The 22,533-nt window shown below is 38.6% G+C and overlaps 3 protein-coding genes across 3 annotated transcripts; 1 reads left to right on the top strand and 2 right to left on the bottom strand.

Moving 5' to 3' along the window:
• Positions 1-8,826: 8,826 nt before the first annotated feature.
• Positions 8,827-10,631, bottom strand: BCIN_13g04150 (hypothetical protein). Its single transcript, XM_024696821.1, has 2 exons — positions 10,472-10,631; positions 8,827-10,095 (listed from the first exon to the last, which is right to left on the bottom strand). Exon 2 carries the CDS (start codon positions 10,021-10,023, stop codon positions 9,004-9,006), a length of 1,020 nt encoding a protein of 339 aa, XP_024552634.1. The 5' UTR covers positions 10,024-10,095; positions 10,472-10,631; the 3' UTR covers positions 8,827-9,003.
• A 5,808-nt stretch (positions 10,632-16,439) lies between these two features.
• Bcrsc9 lies at positions 16,440-19,808 on the bottom strand. Its single transcript, XM_001556355.2, has 3 exons — positions 18,735-19,808; positions 16,840-18,665; positions 16,440-16,607 (listed from the first exon to the last, which is right to left on the bottom strand). Exons 1-3 carry the CDS (start codon positions 19,678-19,680, stop codon positions 16,557-16,559), a joined length of 2,823 nt encoding a protein of 940 aa, XP_001556405.1. The 5' UTR covers positions 19,681-19,808; the 3' UTR covers positions 16,440-16,556.
• Positions 19,809-20,204: 396 nt separating this feature from the next.
• BCIN_13g04130 (hypothetical protein) lies at positions 20,205-22,507 on the top strand. The gene is made up of 4 exons (XM_024696820.1): positions 20,205-20,580; positions 20,634-20,762; positions 20,826-21,236; positions 21,289-22,507. Exons 1-4 carry the CDS (start codon positions 20,341-20,343, stop codon positions 22,411-22,413), a joined length of 1,905 nt encoding a protein of 634 aa, XP_024552633.1. The 5' UTR covers positions 20,205-20,340; the 3' UTR covers positions 22,414-22,507.
• The last annotated feature ends 26 nt before the right edge of the window (positions 22,508-22,533 follow it).

Below are 22,533 nucleotides of genomic sequence, written 5' to 3'. Positions count from 1 at the left end.
TACACCTGTACTGTGTATTTCGATCCTTCCAAATATACTCGCCATTCTCTAAATGCATCGACTATCGCCAGTAATTCTTTGTCATATATCTCGTAATTCAACTCGGCTGGTGATAGTTTTCGGGAGTAGAATGCGATTGGCTGGTATTTTCCATTCTGGCCCGGTTGGCTCAGAACTGCTCCTATAGCGAAATCTGAGGAATCCGTTTCCACTATGATTTCTTTCTCTGGGTCAAAAGTCAACAGTATTGGTTCTTCTGCCACTGCTTGTTTGAGTGTATCGAATGACTCCTGTGCTTTGGCAGTCCATTCGAAGCTTCCTTGATCTTTTCTGGTTAACGTGGTCAAGGGTGTAGTAATCCCTGAATAACCCTTGATAAATCTTCTATAGAAGTTGACAAATCCTAGAAAGGATTGTACTTCCTTGATTGTGGTCGGCTGCTTCCATTCGAGCACTGCCTTAACCTTGTCTTTGCTCATCTTGAGCCCTTGGCTTGATACGGTGAATCCCAAGAATTCTGTTTCTGTGACATGGAATTCGCATTTGCTTGGTTTGCACAGCAAGTCTGCTTTGGATAGACTTTCGAGGATGCTGCTAACGTCCTTAATGTGTTGAACCTTGTTGTTTGAATATACTAGGATGTCGTCCAAGTAGCATATACAGCAAGTATCCAAATATTGTGACAACACATTGTTCATAAGCCTCATGAAAGTAGCTGGTGCGTTGGTTAGCCCGAACGGCATAACTTGGTACTCGTATAGCCCGTATCTTGTTTTGAAAGCGGTTTTCCATTCTTCGCCTTCCTTCATTCTGATCAAGTGGTAACCATTACGTAGGTCCATCTTGGTGAATATCGTAGCTCCGCCTAATCGATCTCTTAATTCCGTAGCTAATGGAAGTGGATATCGATCCTTCTTAGTGAGTGCGTTAAGCTTTCTATAGTCTACAACTAGTCTATCGGGTCCATCCTTCTTGGGTACCCACATAGTTGGACTGGCCACTTGGGACGCGGATTCCCTGATCCATCCCTTGGCTAAATTGTCGTCGATGTATTCTCTGAGCCTTTTTAACTCATCGGCTGACATTGAATAAATTGGGGTGTGCACAGGCATCTTGCCTTCCTCCAATATTATCTCATGATCCCATGGCTTGTGTTCCGGTAAAGCCTCATGGATCCCTGGTTCTTTGAAAACATGTTCATATTTCTTGTACTGTTCTGGTATCGTAGGCCTTTCTTTTGCCTCGATTGCGATTTCGTGCCGTGTCGTTGGCTTCTGCATTTGTAGAGGAGGTGTACTGGCCTTCGCTCTTAATGGAGGACCCTGGACTGGGTGTCCTACGTCGCCGGTGTTGTTCGCGTTCAACTCTCCTTGGCGCGTGTTACGTCTCGCGGACGCCTCTAGCGTGTCCCTGTGACCGCTTTTGCACTGATCAAATGTCACAATTCCTTGTGCCCAATCTATTTTCGGATTATGTGCCTTCAACCATGGCATTCCTAAGATGATCTGTTGTTGGCCCAATGGCACAACGTCAAGCTGTATAACCTCTGTATGTTGGGTTATGCCCATTCGTACTGGGATTGTCTCCTGCGAAATCTTTCCGTCAGACCCTGCTAGCTGTCCGTCAACTAACTGCAATCGATAGGGGTATTGTTTCGTCTGAAGTGGTATTTCCAAGTACTTTGCAGCTTCTGGTGCAATAAAATTTCCTGTAGCCCCTGAATCTATCATGGCTGATTGTATGTGTCCATTTATCTGAACCTTGCAGTATATCTGTCCTGCTTGTCCCGTAGCATTCAACTGCTGGGTAACTTTGCGAACTTTTCGCGAAGTTATATTTGAAGTTAAATCCGTGCATGTTACATTATTCTGATGGTTCTTCGTCTTCCTTTTCTTGGGGAACCATCCGGTTGCTTCTTTATCTGATCGATGGATTCCGCAGAATTCATCATAGCAAGCTGTCCAGCTCATCGTGGCGTGGTCCGCTTCTGCCTCGTCCTGGTGACTTTCTTCTGTCACAGAGGGTGTTGGGGTTCTGTAATACTCTTGTTCCCATAAGTCTATTGCATTCATGCCCTCTTTATTTCGTGGTAATTCCTTTAGTAATTGCTGGAATTCCTCAACGGTGAAAGTCTCAGTATTTTCGGATTTAGTTGGGTTTTCTGGGATTGTAAAGGTAGCGTTAAGTTGGCCTTTGCCGAACTTAGGTTTGAAGTTGCCCCTTTTTCCTCCTGTCTTCTTGCTTCGGCAGTCTGCTGCTCGGTGCCCTGCTTTTCCACATTCAAAGCATAAGTTGTTTTCTCGTCTTCGTCTCTTTTCTGAGTCATCGTTCCCGTTTGTGTAGTGCGTAGCGTCTAGTTCCATGGGGTCTCCGTATCTTTGTGGATTGTAACGTGGTCTACCCTCATTCTTGCGGTAACGCCCTTGCTTCTGATTTCCTTGGGGTTTGTATGATCTCTGGCTTTGTCGATATCTGTAGAGACGATCATCTGATTCGATGGAGTCCTGAATTAGATCGTTCAGATCTGTACTCTCGGCAGATCTTTCTAATTCCAGTCTGACTTCTGGTTTGAGTCCCTTGCGGTAGTGACTCATGATAGCGATTTCGTCCCACTTGGTTGTTCCAGCGTATCTTCGAAATTCCGTAGCATATTTCAATGCTGATCCTGTCTGCTTGAGGTTGAAGATCTTATCTTCCGCTACCTCTAGCTCGTTGGAATTTCCGAAGATTCTACGAATCTCTGTCTTAAATCCTTCAAAGCTATTGAAGATTGTTCGGGTGGGTTGCATGCGATCCTTATCGTCATGCTCGAAATAGTCGCGCAAATATGGTTGGATCCATTTGGTTGCTTCACCTCGAAGGTATGATGCGGCCCATATACTCTTGGATTCCTTGGTAGTGAACTTGTCCTCATTGAATCGAAAGTAGATCTCAAGTTGTAAGAGGAAAGTATCGAGCTCTTGTCGACTACCTTGGTACTTGTCTGGTAAGGCGATCTTAAGGGTTTCGTTGATAGTGATCTCCTTTGGGGCATCGGTCATCTCGATGTCGTTGGTATCTCCGGTAGGCTGACCTGTGGCGGTAGCTCTGGATGCCATATTAGCGGTTGGTTATCGAATCGGTACTTGAAGCAGAAATGGTGCTCAAAGTGTTACAGGAGCTGCCTCTAGGGTCACGTGGAAGTGTCTAGAGATCTCTCGAGGTGGTTTTAGACTAGACTTCAAGTAGGAATTCAATAAGGTTGTAACGGGTTGCAATTCTCGTAACTATAGTAATGAAACTAATGATTGTTCTTGAGCACGAAGCTCTACATTATAATGAAACCCATTCCCTTATATAGATCTTCGTCCTCAGTATGCTAATCCCCGAATACTCTCAACATGATGGATCGCAATGGATCGCACTGCGCTCCAGGAGCGCTGGCGCTCCCTGACGCTCCATCACGTGCCCAAGTCATGTGAGTTCCAATGTCTTAGCTTATCGTTCTTATCCCTGAAATTAGTCCCCTAGGACATTTCTAATCCTAAATATAACTTCGCGAGAAGTTTGCAAAGTTATATTCCTCTTAATTCCAAGATTGATCTGTTGTCCCGTGACTTCTGTTGACCTGTTACCAATCCGTCGTAACATGAATTTGTAAAATATTTATTATTATATTTGTATTAGGGAAGGCAACGAATGGAAGATAATGTTTTATATATAATATAAATAATTCGAATACTTAATTATATTATTTGATTTAATCAATATTCCAGTAATATTTCAAATATATATTAATCAAATATTATTAAGCTTGATAGATATTATATATATAATATATTTAAATAATATTCTAATTTATTTTGAGAATAAAAAAAGCTATATATGGAATATCTGTAGGATTCTTGAATGCTTTATAGAATACAAGCTATTCGTAAAATTGAAAAAATGTGTTTTTTATATTTATGAGATTGAATTTCTAGGATTTGTTGTTTCGAAAACAAAAGTAATAATAGAATCTAATTATATTCAAATTATTATAGAATAATTAATATCTATAAATTTTAAAAAACTATAAGTGTTTTTAGGTTTTGCAAATTTTTATTAATGATTTATCAAAACCTATTTAATAATAGTTTATAAAATAATTATTTTTATAAAAGAAATAAAAAAAAATAAAATGGTAAAAGAATTTATATAAACAAAAAAGGCTTAAGATATATTTGAGATATTAAAGAAAACATTTACTACAATATTAATATTCAAGCACTTCGAATTATCATTTTATATTATAATCAAAACCAATTTATCAATATTTACTTTAAAATATATTCTATTACAATTATTCAAAAAAGGAATTATAAAAGCATCAATACAACAATAACATCTTATCGCTTTCTATTCGAAAAAGCTAGACCCTATAAAATAACAATATTTCATTTATAATTAGAAATTATTAATAATATATATTATATTTATATAATAATACTATTATTTAATAAATAATTAATATATCATTATAATAAAATCGAATTATAATAACTTATAATATTTTATAATAAAAAAGATTTTCAATAATAAATAAACTAAATAAACAAAAATATTAATAATCTATAATTTCAAAATAATATATAAAATAAAGAAACTAAATTCAATTAATAAATCATTATATTATCTTAATTATATTATTAATATAAAAAATATCAATAATATATTATCTACATTTTAAAATAAATTAAAAAGTATTACAATTATTACAAATTTATTTTATAAATCCATTATAAAAACGAAATCCCTATATATTACTATTAATTATTTACAAAAGAAAAAATATAGCTTACTATTATATAAACAATTAATTTCATTAATAAAAACTAATTACAAACAATCGATACCATATCGAATTACTAATATTTTTATATTCAATAAAATGATATTCGAATCTATATCAAAATCAATAAGAAAAGCTTTATTACAACTTCAAAAAAAAAATGATTTTATAAAGAATAAAGAATATTTAAAATAAAGATTACATTTTATTAGAAATATTTTATTATAATAGATAGGTATTGATAGATTCTTTAAATATAAAAGAAATATATATATATTATTAAATAGCATTTTCAAAATAGAAATCTTAAAAACATATTACAATAACCCTATTGAAGATTATTAAAATATTATTAAAATATTGAAAATATTGAAACCTAAATATTATTAATCTTCAATAAAAAAAGATATCAAATAATATATTAAAATATATATAATATATTAGCAAACTACTATCAAAAAATATAAACTATATAATAAATTACAAATCCTTTCTATTTTAAAAGGATTTTGAAAAGAAATAACTATAAATTTTATTACAAATTTACCTTCTTCGAAATATAGAAAATATATATACAATTCTATTCTAATAATAATCGATAGATTTATAAAACTAATTCGATATATTACTATCAATAAAACAATATCGTCTTTTGAATTAGCTAATATTATAATTAATATAATATTTAAAGATTTTGATATATTAAAAGATATAGTTTTTAATAGGGAATTATAATTTGTTAATAAATTTTAAAATAATCTAATATTTTATTTATAAATTTATTATAAATTATTAATAACATTTTATTTATAAATTGATAATCAAATCGAATAACAAAATCAAAATTTGATTCACTATATAAATTGCTATATCAATTATAGGCAAAACGATTGGGTATTGTTATTGTTTTTTGCTGAATTCATATATAATACAATATAGTATAGTATAATTAATATAAATCTATTTTAGATTATATATAGATTCTAATTTATATTCTATTATATTAATAAGGACGCTGATTTAAAGGGAAGGATACTGATAGCATACAAATGTATTAATATTTTAAAAAAAGAAAAAAAAAAGTTGAAAGAATTTTAAAAATCAATAATTAATTAGAAAAATAAGAATATTATAAAGGGGTTATTATAACAATATAATATTAAAAATAAAGTGATATTAAATATAAAGAATATTAAACAATTATAATTTAAAAAAAAAATTCTTTAATCGATTTATAAATCCTTTTATTATAATAGATATAAAAACCAATAAACAAGTATATAAATTTAAATTATTATTTATTTATAAAATCTATAATATATTCTATATCTTCTTATTCGAACTATAATATAAATAATAGGATATTACTAATCCATCATTATTAAAAAAAATTGATGATTATATAAAATATAAAATAGAAAGGATTTTAGTATATAAAAAAAGAAATAGAGATATATAATATCTGATATAATAAAAGGATTATTAATTAATAAAAGATATATAAAAAACATTTTATAATTTAAAAAATATAAAAACAATAATAAAAGAATATTATAAAAAAGAAATATTATCAATATAAAAAAAAAAGAAAACAAAAAAAAAGTTTAAAAATATTTGATATAAAAAGATCCTATAAAATCTATATCCAAAATGCATATATTATATTAAATTATTCAAAAAGGATTATTTAATAAAGAAATCAAAAAGGATAATTCTTTCAAATCTATAATATATCGATAATCAAATTCAAATGATTTATTATGTAAAAAGAATTTTAGAAGGTTGAAATTAATTTTCTAATTTATTTATTTAATTCAAAAAATTAATTATAATATTTCGATTGCTAAAAAGGATAAAATCTATATTACTAATATATCCCCTAGGACTTGCAAATCCAATCTAATTAACCTTATTTTTTTCATTGATTTTATTTTAATTATTGATTTTTTCCTTTTTGTTTTTATAAATTTTATTAATAGGGTGAGCTTTTATTAAAAAACTAATAGTAATCTATTGTCTTTTGAAAATCTATTTTATATTAGAATTCTCAAAACAAAATCTTTGAAACAAATCTACTTGATTATCAGATTTATTAATATAAACTTATTGAATAATATTGAAAGCCCTTTTTCGGGATTTAAGAGAATCTATAAAATGAGAGTAGGGTATTAGTATATTGTAAAAGACAAATTATAATGATTTAGAAATAGAAAAGGGAATAACGGATTTAGTTATGAGCTTATTGAATCGAGAATAACGGGGTATAGTAGGAGAAATGTTTTTTCTATTCAAACTTTCAAATAATAAAACCGATATATTTTTATTCAAAGAATAATATAGAATACCAATAATCTGATGAGATTAATCCAATATATTATTCTCTTTAAAAGCAGATTCTTCGGATTCATTAAGATCCATAATTATATTTCTTTTCAACTTCACAGAATCTTTCCGAAAACCTTATTAAGTCATCATAAAAACAATAAAACCCATTCAATTCAATAAAATAAAAGCATAATAGCAATCTAGAGAATCAATTACTATATTCAGACTTTAATTACCATTTAAAAGCCCCAAAAAAGCTTGAATACTCTATAATATATCAATAATAATATATACAATATAAGAGTATATAACCGAAGCTATAAATTCTCTTTCTTTGTTCAAGTTTAAAGTAGTAATTAATAATATAATAAAAGTTGTAATAACAATATTCAAAATAAATAGATTATTTTAAAAACTATTAAATCAATTATCAATAATATCAAGGAATAAAAACAAAATAATTGATAATGAATTGATATGAATCTATAATATATTTTATAAGATTATTAATTCTATTTAATTTGAATATTAAAAGAAAAATCAATTCCTTTACAGATTGTAATTTATAAATCCCCTTTTGTTTAATCTCTTTTCAAAAGAAAGCCTTCATTACCTTAATATATCGATTATATTAGCAAATTATTACCTCAAAAGTATCCTTATTCTTTTAATTATTATTTAAAATAAAATATCAAAAGATATAAGTTTGATATAAAAGGTTTATATTAAAAACAAAGTGAAAAGATATTAGAAGGCAGACTTTCTTTTATTTATAATAATAATTATATTTAGTAATAGGATCTTTATCAAAATAACAAAATTCATTATTAAAAGAAATAGTAATTCATTTAGAATATTGAAAGCAAATAGGAATAATTAATATAAAAGGGATTACTATAGATTGATTAGCAATAACAACTAAAGCAATAGATTGCAATACAGTTATTTTTGTATAAATAAATAAAAGGGAATAATCTAATTATAAAAGATATATCAAAAACAAGAAGACTCTCTTTATAGAATTATCGATAATTTATTGATAAAGCAATAAGGTGTATAAGAATGTTATTGTTTGCTTATTTATTATTTATAATATTTAAATAAAATTGGAATTGCTTTTGGAATATAATATAGAGTTGAATATATAGTGATGCAATAATGCGATTTATATTTCGAATAAATAATATGGAAGGAAGCAAATATTTTTCAAAATGTGAAGTGTAAAGAGAAGGACTCTGTTATGGGATAAAATGTGATCGATTCAATTAGGCATGTGATAGTGGACCTTTCGGGTTTATTGTGTACTGAATGGGGTTTGCATATATATAAATTATATAATTTGTATAGTTATAGAGAAGCAATGAAAAGTCTTGGTGCCACAATATACTAGTTGATTCATTACTATTATTCATTCTAACATGTAATATATAGATATAAACATTCATAGTTCTTCAAACGCTCGAGGAGACGTATAAAACAAAACAAGACAGAGCAAGACAGACCAAAACGATAAATGGAACCGGAAATACAAATGGAAATGTAAATGTAACTAAATATAATGGTTTGAAATGCATTCAACAACGTAACTAAAAGAATTCCTGAATACCTGAATCCTAAACCTAACGATCCACACATATGTGCTGAACAACGAGAAAAATCAATCCAACCCCCCAAAATCGGTATCCTAAATTTGTAACTCCATCCTATCCATTCATCCATCAGTTCCACCCCAAACAATCAATCAACCCATCCATCCATCAAATAGTGCTATCAAAAATTCATTCACCCATGTCTTCAAACATCACACATCGGGGCCCCACTTCCCTCTTTCCATCCCACTCCGCTCCATCCCAGCCACACCCGCCCATCTACTTAGTCATAAAACCCAACCAATCCGCCACAATCAATGTAACCATAGCATGGGGAGCAATCCTCACATAATACGTCCCAAAGCCTCTGTAAAATCTCATCATGCCCTCTTCCTTGGCCACCTTGACAAAACAATCGGCCATGCCTTTGTAAACCCGATCTTTTCCTCTGCCCTGTTTCTGCAATCTCGTCTTCACAAAATCAAACGGCAGACTGAAGAAACTTGCGAAAAAGCCGGCGACGGCTGAGGCGGTCAGGGTTTGTGTTCGGGGGTTCCATTCCGTGCGTGTCTTGAGTTGTGATTTGGCTTCGGAAAAAAATGCCAGCTGTCCGAAATTCAGAGCCATGGCTCGAACCACCGTGGGTGCGCACCCCGCCCAGAGAGCTGTGATGCCTTCGGATTTGGTAATGGATGTGAGAGCATCGATGACGGATTTATAATTTTTGCGTTCAGCTACAGGTTTCAATCCATCGGATTGCATGCGGATCAGAGCGAGATCTGCAGGATTGCCTATCATGGCTGCCAAGCCACCAGCTGTGAGACCTGCTGCGGCGCGTTCTTTGAAGCCGATGGTGGTATTGTTTTCTTTTGAGCGAGCGGAGAGGGTCGTCATGAAACTATCGAAGAAGCCAAGACGGGCGGTGGTGTAGACGGCTTGGCGGAGGAGGCCTGCGCTGAGACCGGTGTAGAGGTCCAGAGCTTTGCCTGATGCAAGAATCTCGCGGGTAACGGAGAGAGGGGTGGGTTTGGGACCTGTGCGGATTCCCTCGCCCGCGAGTTGGAGACGTACTTTGATCATGTCGATGGGTTGGATGACGGTGGTGGCTGTCATGCCTGCGAGACCGCCGTTGATGAAAGGGAGAGCGGCACGCATGAGTGGTGTATGGAGGATGTCATTTTTAACAGCAATGGGGTCTGCTTTGGCCGATTCGGCAAATCGTTTGGTGGTTTCCATTGCTTCTGATGTTCGAATTCGTGCTGCTTCGGCAGCTTGCTTGATGGAGTTGGTGGTGGACATTGTGGATGATTTGATAAAGAGGGGTGTTTGTGTTCAAGGTAGATGGATGTGATATTGAGCAGGTTTGTTGCTCTGTAAGCAGCCGTGAATTGTTAGCCCGAGTGACTCTGTATCTTTCATGGTGGAAGAAGAGACGTGGGACATGGTGTTTATATGTAAATAGGTATTCAAGAACGACCTTGATTCTTGCAGGCTGTGGGGAATTCCATCCATGTCATTGGAGGATTTGCATCGATCCAAATCAAACAGGCCGGCGTCATCAAACGTATGAACGGACCTGGGATGGATCGGAAGCTACTCCGGAAACAAACGCAGGGCTTGGGAAGTTCGAGGGAGACATGCGAAATCGGTATGAGATGAGCGGTAAAGTAGATAAGATAACCTTGGTAAAGAAAATGGAACACTCGTATGCTCGTAGAGGAATAAAACAGAAACATCCATCACTCACTTGAAATGCTCCGTGTACCGGATTTTCCCAAGCGGATCCCGTCGCGTACCTTTGGGACAGAAAGTGGGCTTGGCTGGTGGGATTTGGGTCGATATGCAGGGGCGATCGTCTGCCGAGTCGATATCAATAATGTACTGTACAGCCCTGTGCTGATAAGACCAGACGCATATCACGACGTTGACGATGTGAGGTGTGAGGTGTGAGGTGTGAAACGAAGTCGAAGAATGAAGTTGTCGAGGGAAAGACAAATGCGCGGGAAGACAAAGCACGACCATGATTAAGTATGCGATTCCAGGATTGACGGGGTCACCACGCTCACCAAAGGATTGGTTGGGCGATGTCGAGTTCCCGTTGGCCGACTTGGTCTATTGCTGAAGCAAGAGCGATCGGATTGGAATATTGCGGTGCGGGGTCGAAGGGATGATTTGATCGCATCTTGTCTGTTTGGCTGTGGCTGTGGCTACGGCTGCAAGGCACTTGGTGTGTACCGGTATGTGTGTGTGTGTGTGTGTGTGTGTGCGAGCTGGTCGAGGCGGGATAGAGTTTGATGAGATGATGCTCTTTATTATTCTTGGTCTGGTCTTCCAAGGTTGTTTGCGGGCTTGTGAAACGAAGGGAACGGAAGGCATGTTTTGGCTCTAGTTCGTATTGATACTAATATTTTTACGATTGATGCTATTGTTGATGTTGATGTCAATGCTAATGCTAATGCCAATGCTAACGCTGGCTCTCCTCCTCTCCACGTTCTGGGCGAATTACGATATTGTCGATATCGTCGAGATGGCTGCCACAGTACGTACCAGGGATCCGGTTTCTCATTTCTTGTTTTCCCGAGGTGATACGTCCAAGGTCTGATAGACAGAGGACCTCCCTTTCTCAGTAGGTATCTGTCTATGCAATGCAAAGTCGCCATTGTCTCTATCTCCCCAGTAAAATGTATAGATAATTTCTATTACTCTTTCTCAGTATGTATCTATCTATACAATGAAAAGTCGACATTGTCTCTCTATCTACCCGGTAAAATGTAGAGATAATTTCCATCCCTCTTTTTATTAAGTATCTAGGTATCTACGCAATAAACTATATACATAATTTCTACCACCCTTCCCAAGTACCTATCTACCCAATAAAACACATCCATACTCTCCACCTCCCTTTCTAGACATCTCACCCACCCACCCAATAAAACATACACACAGCCATATCTCAGCCTGATGCAATTCCCCCCATGCACCATGATCTGTTTTCGGCGAGTCTCCATGTCATACCACAGGAGCAACAAAGACAAATGAATGGATGCATTGAGCCTTGCTCTCCTCGAGCCAGCGTCCGATTGCATAGCCACACGACGCATGATTGGAATCTATCTTGTCGGCATGCTGGCTGATCAATCATGGATTATGGATGGGATCTTTCTTTTCCTCGATGGGAGATGCGGGATGTGATATATATATATTACAAGTGGATGGTCTCACAGTCGAACAGAACATGCTACTCGTGTAATTAATTATATGTTTCCTCTACACATCCTCATTCTCATACCATACCCATCCTCATCCTCATCCTCATCCTCGACACATTCTCGACACATCCTCGACCCATCCATCCATCCATCCCCGTACACATCTAAATATACACCCACCTCCCATACACTCGCTCCATAATTCGACATCCACCTGTATCATCTCCCCCTTGGCACCCTCTGCCCTGGTACGTACCTTTTTCCAGACCTGCTCAAAAATGCGGGGTAGCTTATGCCACAAACGATCTAGCGGGCCCCACCGCCCTCACACATCCCTTCCGATTGCGATGGGGGACAACGCGGCATCTGTCGTCTCCGCTCTCCCGTGATGGGAACATGAGACTCCAGGATTGATCGGCGGGCTTCTCGACGCCGTGCTTCTTCTTTAAAAGGGTGCAGATATGTGTGGAGATCACATGTGATTCTTCTTTCTTTCTTCGCTTCCTCCAAGAATGAGAGTGTGAGACAGATGGACAGATGGACAGATAGACAGATAGACAGATAGACAGACAGGTAATATCATGCATCAAACTTGTCGACTAGATACTCGGCTAAATGCATACATAATACACAAGATACACAAGTTACACACAAACCAACATCTACACAGTCTCGGCCCATCCATCATTCTCCCGTCTCCTCATGCCGTGACCCCAAAACGACCAAGCTCAAGCTCCCTCACCACATGCCCACCCGCACCAGCCAATCCCCTCCCTCCTATTGAACACCTCTCCAGCCTAGCTCCCCACAATCCCATCCCATACTCCATCCATCCTCGCCAACAAGCGCCATCCCTTTCCCACACTCGCACTCGCACTCGCCCTCTTCTCCATCCGCTCTCCTGTTTCCGATAATTTCTCGTGCGCCTGCTGCGCGTGCGATATCGCATGCGTGCCCGCGGCTGCTTTGGGGCAAGACTCTCTATCTACATCTATATTCCATGCTGTGTGTGTAATACGATAGGTAGGCAGGTATAGTGAATACCCATCGGGAAAGTGCAGAGATATCGCGACATCGAAACATCGAGATTCCAACGTGTCGAGAATCTAATCTCTCCACCACCGGAAATTTATTCCTCCGCGTCGAGTGCGCACACCCGTGAGTGCCCGAGATTATGCGATGGGAAGCGGGTGGAATGGTGCGTGGGGGTAGGTGGGAGATGGAGGGGGGGGGGATTCCGGTGGAGATTCTCCGTGGAGAGAGATGTGATTCTTTGGGATTGGGATGGGGATTGGGATTGCTGAAGGTGGAGCGATGGAAAAACTATTCTTCCCTGAATTTGTATTGTATGGCTTTGTGGGTTGCTCTTACGATTGAGGTGTGAGCTCGTTCTTCTCGTGTGGCTTTTTGGGTTGATGCTTTTTTTTTTTTGTTTTTTAGGATGGGACGGCAGGGGTTACCCGGGAGTTCGATAGAGTCAATCGTACATTATCAGCACCCAAAGTGTACACACCGAGAGATGGAAAGTCATTTTCCTGATTGATAAGCTGATGTTGGTTGCTGAGGAGTCAGAACCTGGTTACTACCAGCGCCATCGAATGCTTCATCCCACTCTGATGTTTCGTTGGAGCGATGGGATCATGTCAAATCAGGCATTTCATGTCAGCACTATCACCTCTTCATTCTATCTCATTACCTAACCCTCTCTTTCCCTCTCCTTTGGCTCTTCGGTGGTGGAAGCAGGTGGTAGATGCAAATTTGAATGCGTTGTCATAAATGCGTCGTCATAGTAATGTATGTGTATATTGTTGTTGTTGTTGTTCCTGGGAGTGGTAATGGTAAGCAAATCAGTTCTTGTTATTATATGCTAGAGTGTGATATGAGGTTAGAGATTGGTATCTAATCTGAGATCGGCTTGCGTAGTCAATCTCCTGACGATTGGTGCAGTTGATGACTGAGATCGGGTTGATGATCGAGGTAGAGTTGACAATAGAAGTAGGGTTAGCGGTTCAAGCAGAGGTGGATGTAGATGTATGATTATAATGAGGGCGATTGTGATGGTAGTAACGAGCAGGTGATAGTAGTATATGTGATGGTGTAAGGTTCTGCTTCTGATTGGTGTAGGCGTAGGGAATGGAATAGAACAGAATATTGGGGGTGAGGTTTTTGGATGAGATGAGATGAGAGATTTCCCACACGGCATCCGATTTGATAGCCATGAATTCGCAGTGTTATGTTAGTCTTGGTATTTCTATCGATGACTTTCTTGTTTTGCGGGAGGGGGAGGGGAGGGGAGTCGCTTCTCCTATTATTTATTAGTTAATAGATTGTATCCGTTTTTGATGGCTGTGATATGATGCCGATGCGGCTGTAATGCAATGTCATTTACTATGGCTGGCTGACTACTTGATACTAAAGCCAAATCAACTTTGAATATCCCACTTGAACTTTGAAGAATTTGGATATTCTGAATAGCCTAGCTAACTTCGAGTTGTTATATTATCTGCATGTATATATTTATGGATATGTATGAATATATGGTAGTAAACTCTTGTATTCCCCAGCGCAACGGCGAGTGGTAGATAGATAGATAGATAGATAGAAATCTAGATTTAGATTTAGATTTTGTTAATTAAAGCATGTATATATATACATGTATGTGATATTATGAGAATTGGCAAATTGGAAGAGGGTATGGAGGTTTTGAGATTTGAAAATTAGGATAGATTTAGGATAGCTTTGGAATGGATTTAGAATGAATTTGGGAAGAAAAGGGAGGTGGTAGTTCATGTTGAACACAATAAATCATAAGTTAGTTATTTTTGGGACGGGCAGCGGGAAGGGGTGTTTTTGAGGAAACTTGAGGATTGAGAGAGTGTTTTGTCTTGTTTTGTCTTATGGGATTGTACTTTTTGGGACATGTTTCGGGTTGTGTGTATGAGTGGATGCGTGTATATCGTTTCGGATTGGAAGATTTGGAGATTTGAAATTGCTTCCAATGTTGGGATGGAGATATAGATACTATCATTTATTCGGGTTTGAGGATCGAGATGAATGGATGGAGGGGTTGTATATACTAAATAGATATACATATATATATATATATATATAGACAAGTCCAATATTCTAGACTTCTGCAAGAAGAGGATCAAGTCATTATGTGAATCGATGGATCTACACTTCCCTAATTGTTACTCTAATCAGGATAGGGATTGGAGTGGGAATTGGGAAGTTTGAGTAGGAATGGTGGAATTTGGGAATTTGGGAATGATGTCTTGTTTTCTTTTGGCCTTGAGAATTTGCTTAAGCACAATACTTCTATCATCTGTACAATGTACAACGAGTATGTAACTCGATAAGATTGGCCGAGCTGTGGAGAGCCTGCTCGAGGACACTAGAGTATAAAACCTGGAGCAGTGATGGAGACATGATACTCGGGGTGAATTGAGGAAGTGGTTGGTTGGTTAGTTGAGTTGTAGAATTGCTTTATTGAAATTTAAATGTGGAAGTTAAAGTGAAGAATCCTTGGGCTCCATTGTGAGTTTCTTTTTCTCTTCCTTCTCTTTCTCTAGGAGTCGGATTTGTAAATGATGATGATGATGATGATGATGATGATGATGATGTAGAGGATATGGTGAAGAGATTGTATGGTTAGATATCAAGATCGAGATCGAGAACATTGGGTTGGGTTAGACTGTGTTGGATTACCCAGAACTCATTCCGATATCAACCCCCTATTTAAATACACGGGCATGATCCGATCTAACTTTGATCTTTTCCGAAGAGTATTTAGACGAGAATATGAATTCACCGGTTGGTAAAGTCTAAGAAAGGAGAGAAGAGGATAGGATGGGATGGATATTTAGGTATATCATTCATTCATTCATTCATTCATCTTGCCATCGTATCCTATCAATCAATCAATCAATCAATCAATCAATCAATCAATCAATCTTATTACAGGAATGCCTGTGCCTGTGTCTGTGTCTGTCTGTGTCCGATCGGTATATTAGATATGAGTGATACTTTAATAAAGCGATTTCTCACTCCACGAAACAGAACAAAGCAGAGAAGCATTCCAAAATATAATAAGAATAACGTCGTTTTTCCACCCATGGACCATCCGAATAGCAGATATAGAAATTAAGTTAAGCCTGCCCCAAATACGCAAAGCTGTTTTCATATCCGTATCGAATTCGTTTTGGGATAAGATGTTGAAGAGTTCAAATGACAGGTCGGTTGAGGTTTACACAGTTCATGACACTTCTTCCAGCTTTCATTTCACTATTTCAAGAATCAATCAAAATCAGTACAGAATCCAATAGTACCTAAGTAGGCAAAAGTCTCGCGATTTTTCTCCACTTTCCTCGCATTCCTGCGTCCATCCAGCACCCACAAGCCGCAGAGGTATTTTAAAGCAGGATGGCATCTATCATACACCTCATTATTAATTTCTCCATCAAATTTGACCAGCCATAAAACGCCCAGCCGCCATACTGAAAGTTTTGCGCCCGCTACCTTATTAGTTGATCATTTAACATATCATATGCATGGTTTTCCTAATTGCTCGCAAATATCCCGAAATACCACCCCTTCACTCCGTATCCCAGATCGAAACCCCTTTCAACCCTGCGTATCCTTGATGGCAACGAGAAGATCTGTCATATAAGTGGCCTGTTTGGATGGTATCGAATTAGTATAAATAAAAAAATCAATCATTGTAAGAAAGTTGCAGTTAAGTATTCAACACTAAATGTCATAAAGATAATAAATTTTCTCCCCACGACCTTGCGGTCAATACGGATGAACGAAAGTTATGTGAATTTGTTTGATAATCATGTGAGAGTTGCTAGACAAGGGAAATTTGAACTGAGAAGGGAGAGAAAAAGGGAAGAAAGTAGCATACCAAAATCTTGTTGTGCGCATAGATAGCAAACAATCTCGGTTCTACCGGCTTAAACAACCGATCGACCCAAGAAACTTCACCCTCTTTGAGAGCGGCCTCTTCTGCCCCAGTCTTACTGACATTCCTTGCCAAGTTTCGGAGAACGAGTACTGCACTGAGTGGAATACCTGCTGCATCATTATGCTCATCAACAGCTGTGAAGTGGTATTTGAAGCTTATACGAGGTGGCTGGACAATGTATGATGGTTTGTGTTTCTTGGCTGGTGGAGGACCTGAAGGTTCTTGGGATTCACGTTCGCTAGCAGGGGTGCGCTTAGGAGGGAGATGAACTTTGATGTGAGCAGCGGCTTCTGAGAGCTTAGTGGCAGGAGAAGAGCGGAAGCGAGAACATGTATCCCATGCGCAAACATATTGTTGATCCGAGGCCGAATTGACGTATTTGTTGTCCGCATTAAGTTGGGCCCCGAAATGGGTTTTGAGAATATGCTGATAACCTGCTTCAGGAGTCATGTAGAATTCTCCGCAGGGCTTTCCTTGATGAGTGCGCCACAAGCATTTGGTGTATGCCTCTCCTTGCAGGTCTACCGGCTCACTGCGGCATCTAATTCCTTTAATGATGAATTTTGTTACAGGGCCGTTTTGAACTTGTGCATTCGCTTTGTCGCCAAAGGTTGTGCTTACATTCTTGATAAAATCTGCAGCAGGAAGAAGTGGTTTTGATGTTTGCGTGGCCAAATAATTAAATTGTTGTTGATAGGCGTGCCACAAGGCAATTTGTGTGATGGACTCATCGGGATCTTCTTCATAGAGACAACGTAGCCAGCGTGAACTGCGCTCGGGTTCATCAAACTTGGCAATTTCGAGTAGTAAATCTTGTGGAATAGGCGCAATCTCTGAAGGTGCAGGTTTTCTGTACTGAGTTCCAAGGTTGAACTCCTTTTCTATGATACGAGCGCCATGCATAAGGAGTCTTGTCAACTGTTTGACCAGTGGCTCTGCTTTTACCTCTGTGATAAGGTAATCCACATTCTCAACAACCGCTGTGTATTGATAGAGAAAATCCAAACAGGCATGGGCAAGGTCTTCGTCATTTAACAAGGTCCAATCAATGATATTTTGTACAGCGGATGCTGGTACACCATTAAGGAGATTGTTCTCCTCCAGATTCATTGATATCCTGCTGATAGCTCTCAGGGAAGTCAAGATAGCGCCTCGGTCGTGTGAATCCAATTGCGCGAGGAGTGAAAGGTAAAGGGGATCTCCAACCTCAAAGTGGAGATACTTAGTAAGTTGTTCGGCAATATCTAAAGCGTAGTGTTTTAACTCTACAACAGTGTCAGAATTGGGGAGGTTTAAAGCAATGGTGAGAAAATCTCGGAGAGGTGCAAGTTCAGATACGTAGAAGGCGTTTTCCTCTAACATGACCATATTTCTCATAGTCAATGCTGCCTCGTTGATCTGAAGAAGAGTATCACTGAATTCTTCGGTTTGAATATTATCATCAACTGGTAGCTTAGCTAAATGTTTGATTTTTTCCAGTATGTCTGGTGTGCCTTCCAAACCGTTAATTGTGTCAGTGGTAGAGATCATGTCGCCATCTTCTGTGTAGGATATCTGCCAGTGAACATCGTAAAACAATGAACTGACTTCGAGCATCTTCTCGATCAGAGCTTCGGCGAGACCTGGAAATCCTTCGAATTTGTATTTGTCACCACGTTCCATTGAGATTTTAACCAGATGGTGTAGAGCGTAGTCTTGCTCATCTTTAATGCCTGATCTCAAAGAACAGAGGCAGCGAACGTAGATGTTAGGTCCATCAAAACCAGCTTTGCGAATCGTTAGTACCCACTCTTGAGACGGAATAACAATCTCAGAGGAATTTTTAGGAAACTTACTGCCGGGTAACATCATCCCCCTTGGAATTGCACTAGCTTTGGCACCTTCTGCAGCCGCAGCTGCATCCTTCAAAGCCTTCTGACGTCGTGCAAATTCTATAGGGTTATTTCCAGGTGTAATTATAGGACGCAGGGTCAATGGCATCTGGAGTCGAGGTTCGTAGTTTGTAACTGCGAGAGACATGTTTTCGGTACCAGAAGAAGGATTATGTGAGTAGGGACCACCAACTCGTGGCATATGATGTTGATGTGAATGCGAGGGCGTTTGATGTTGAGGTAAGTGGTGCTGTGGGGTGGGTGGAGGGTGGGAAGTCGCGGAGGGATGTTGTCGAACTTGCCGAGATGGTTGAGTGTCGGGTTGGAACAACACCCGCTGTGGAGGAGCTTGTCGTAGGCCTCGAGTCATCCTGCCCCCGGAGCCAGGTGTCTCTTCACTTCCATTTCTATCGCGCACCGGTGTACCATCGTCACCAGAAGCCTCCGAGTTTTCAGTACCAAGCATGCCTGTCTCTCTGCGAATCGAGGGTCTAAAGTTATCCAATGTCCGGAAAAGAAGCCCCCCTCCTTTAGCGGTTGTATCTTCCAGAATTTCACGAGGTGGTGGTACCTTGCCATGGTACGTTGAGATTTCATATGCGGCGAGGTATTTGTAATAGGTTGTCTTGAGACTGAATGCGAGCGCAGGTAAGTTATTAGCTCCCAAGTTGAAATCCGAACCAAGCTTTCTCCAGGCAAGCTTTTCATCGCTGACTTTATCGTAGCCGCCGCGCTCAATTACAGTATTGTAAAGATGCAAAAGGTCAATTGTCTTAGTTCCAACTCGTGGTTCAGGATCGAAATGTGTGCCTCTCTTTTCATGATAGACTCTAAGTTTTGCGATAAAATCCTCATATTCGGGAGTATGAACGATTGATGTGTCGTGGTGAATAACTCTTGGGGGCGCCATCGTAATATCCTGCCATGCGAGATTTATGGCGATCCAATGGTTGTCAGAAGAGCCTCTTTTGATGCGACAAATGAATTAACGCGTAGAAATTGCGACGGCGACGCGATCGGTCGTTAGAGGGTTGGAGCTCCCGACTAATTTTTGAGTGAGAAATGTATGCCCGAAATATAAGGTATTAATGATTGCTGTTGACATGAATTGCTAGGTAAAGGACCGTGCGTCGTTTGGCCGAAGCTTAGCGGCATAGTCGCCGCAGCCTAAAATTTGATGAAGCTATCTCCAAGTTTGAACAATCGTCCGTACCTGCACTTACAACTAATCTATCTTCACTTCAGTTCCACGAAGGGAATTCGATTGAAACCGGCACCTATCTGAGAGGAACCCAATCAACATCTATCAATACAAGAACAGCGACAGTGATATGGCCACCATCCTGATATTGTCACTGTCACCATTACTATCATTTAAACATTGATCATGGACTGACAAACTCCGTTATTGACTTACATAGTATCTATCTTCCTGAAGTTCTCTATACGTTACTTCTGTTCTATTTTTTTCTTTCCTATCTCCTATTCCTCTACTTTCCTTTCAATATATCATATATGCAGTCAATGTGATTTACTTCCCCTTCAAATATCCTTAATTTCATTGTTCGAGATGTCTCAGCCCTTCTCTCGAGAGTCTCCCAGTTTCTCACAGTCGCAAACAAATCCGGGCATTGTTATTCCTCTTGTCAAAATCTCATGCTCTTTAACCAGTGAAGGCAATACCACAGGTGTTCGATGGACACACTACTTGAGAAATGATCTTGAACTTGTGATCCAAGAGATGCAAGGCAGTAGTCCGGCGAATGAAAAGCATTTAGCGATGAAAGTAGTGGCAGGGGCTGAATATCTGGTATGTGACGAATCTCTGTGTGCGAGGCTTTCAATGTTGTAACACTTTTCAAGGAAGAACAAAATTTAAACGATATCGTGAGGGTCTACAAGAACTTCGTTTCATCTCCAGGCAGCGAGGTCCCAGTGAGAGTAGTGGTTAAGCCTCCGCTTCTTGCACTACGCTACCCAAAGCTCAATAAAGTAAGTCCAGAGTGTCGCAAGTTTCTTTCTTCCCTTTCCTAGCAGCTGACGTTGGTTCTTTAGGTTCGTAGGTTGCAATTCAAGTTTCGTGGCGACTCAGACTTCAATCAGGTTCTCAATATCTTGATAAATTTAGGTTTGACGGTAACAGATAGTGTTCCTTCAAGGTCTGTCTTACAATCCCGTCCATCAATTGCAGCCTCAACGCCTTCGGGAATACCCGATGGATATTCTTCAGCTGTAGGTTATCTTCCTTTGACTCCAAACAGCGAGTTCAAAGTTCCCATGCGGCCAGACTCAGCTAGTTCTATACTTCAGAGACCGAGTAGCTCATATTCTTCCCGATCCGATGATATTTTCTACAGCAGACCTCTATCTGCCATGTCAATATCTTCATTTATGCCTCAGTCTAAACCATCTGCCGACCCACTGAACGGAACACAATCATTATATGTTTCTCAATTCGAGCGAGAGGTATGAGCTATTCTTGTCATGTTATTTAATTTTGGGTTTAATTTCTTAATAGCAACGACAAATTCAATCCTCAAACTCTGTAATGCATAAGTCAGATAAGGTTACTCCAAATGATAATGCATGCGGGAATCGAATCTTGTTGCCAAAGCCAGAAGAATCCCAACATCGGTTTTCTACCTCGCCTTTTTTCGAGACACCAAGAAAGCATTGCTTGCCCGATAGGTTAACTTCATTCTCCTTGGACAACGATCTGCATAATTCAAGAAACAAAATATATGGAACTGCACTAGATTGTTCCAGAATAGTCGGAGATCATCTATTACCTCGTTCGATTGATTATCCGTTCTTCGGCGCGCCAGAGAAACGCCCGATATCTCTTCCAACCGAGAACGAAATTTGCCTGGGCCTTACCATACCACCAAAGCGACAATTACCATTTGCAACAGTGAGAGATTCTTCAAGAGCCAAGTCTGTATCTTTAGCCGACACCAATAGACTTGTTCAAACCCCAAAACAGCGAAAGCGACCACTCGAAGACTTCATTGGGGGAAATCCATCAAATGAGAGTTCCACACCTACTACAAAGCCGACAAAAAGACGCGTTGCAAGTCGCAAGGGTACTGTTCATCTACCAGAAGTCAATGGCCCACCAAGTAAAGATTGTCCTTCAAAGGAAACTTCAGCAAGTGATACCCTTGGTGTTCCAATACAGACTGAAAAATTGCCTCTTCTTGAAGTCATGAGCACTATAACTCCAACCATATCAGATTCACTGCCATCAAAACTGCAAGCAGAAGGAAATTCGGCGAGACAGCAACCTTTCCCAGTTCTCAAAACCCCCATGGCTCTAAGAATGTTGGATAGGTCTACTCAAACTCAAACTCTTTCAGGCCGAGATCATACAGCGGCTCTCAAACCTGCTCTGAATGGCTCTGTCGTAGGTCTTCAGTCGACATTGCCGACGGCTCTTGCATTACAAGAGGATTTGGATCTCATTGTATCAAGGTATAGTTCAGGCTCGCGGGTAAATTTGCCGCCAAATTACAACGATGTTCCCGATGACGAACGGCATAAAATGCTCAACGATTTCATAATCAAAAATTTAGAGAACAATAACTTTCTCAAGTTAGTGGAGGATATGGAAGCTTCTTGGCGTAGGATAGGTCTCACAAGATAACCCAGCTTTATTAGGTTAGTGTATCAATACTCGCTGATGGAGGAAAACGGTATTTGGCTACGAAAGGGATGTGATGCTTTATTTTTGCTGGGCACGGGTAGCACGAAGTGTCAATATATA

This window comes from Botrytis cinerea, chromosome 13, assembly GCF_000143535.2.
Source record: "Botrytis cinerea B05.10 chromosome 13, complete sequence".
Taxonomy (NCBI): domain Eukaryota; kingdom Fungi; phylum Ascomycota; class Leotiomycetes; order Helotiales; family Sclerotiniaceae; genus Botrytis; species Botrytis cinerea.
Note: the sequence above shows the minus strand (reverse complement) of the source record. Positions and strands in the feature narration are given on the sequence as shown.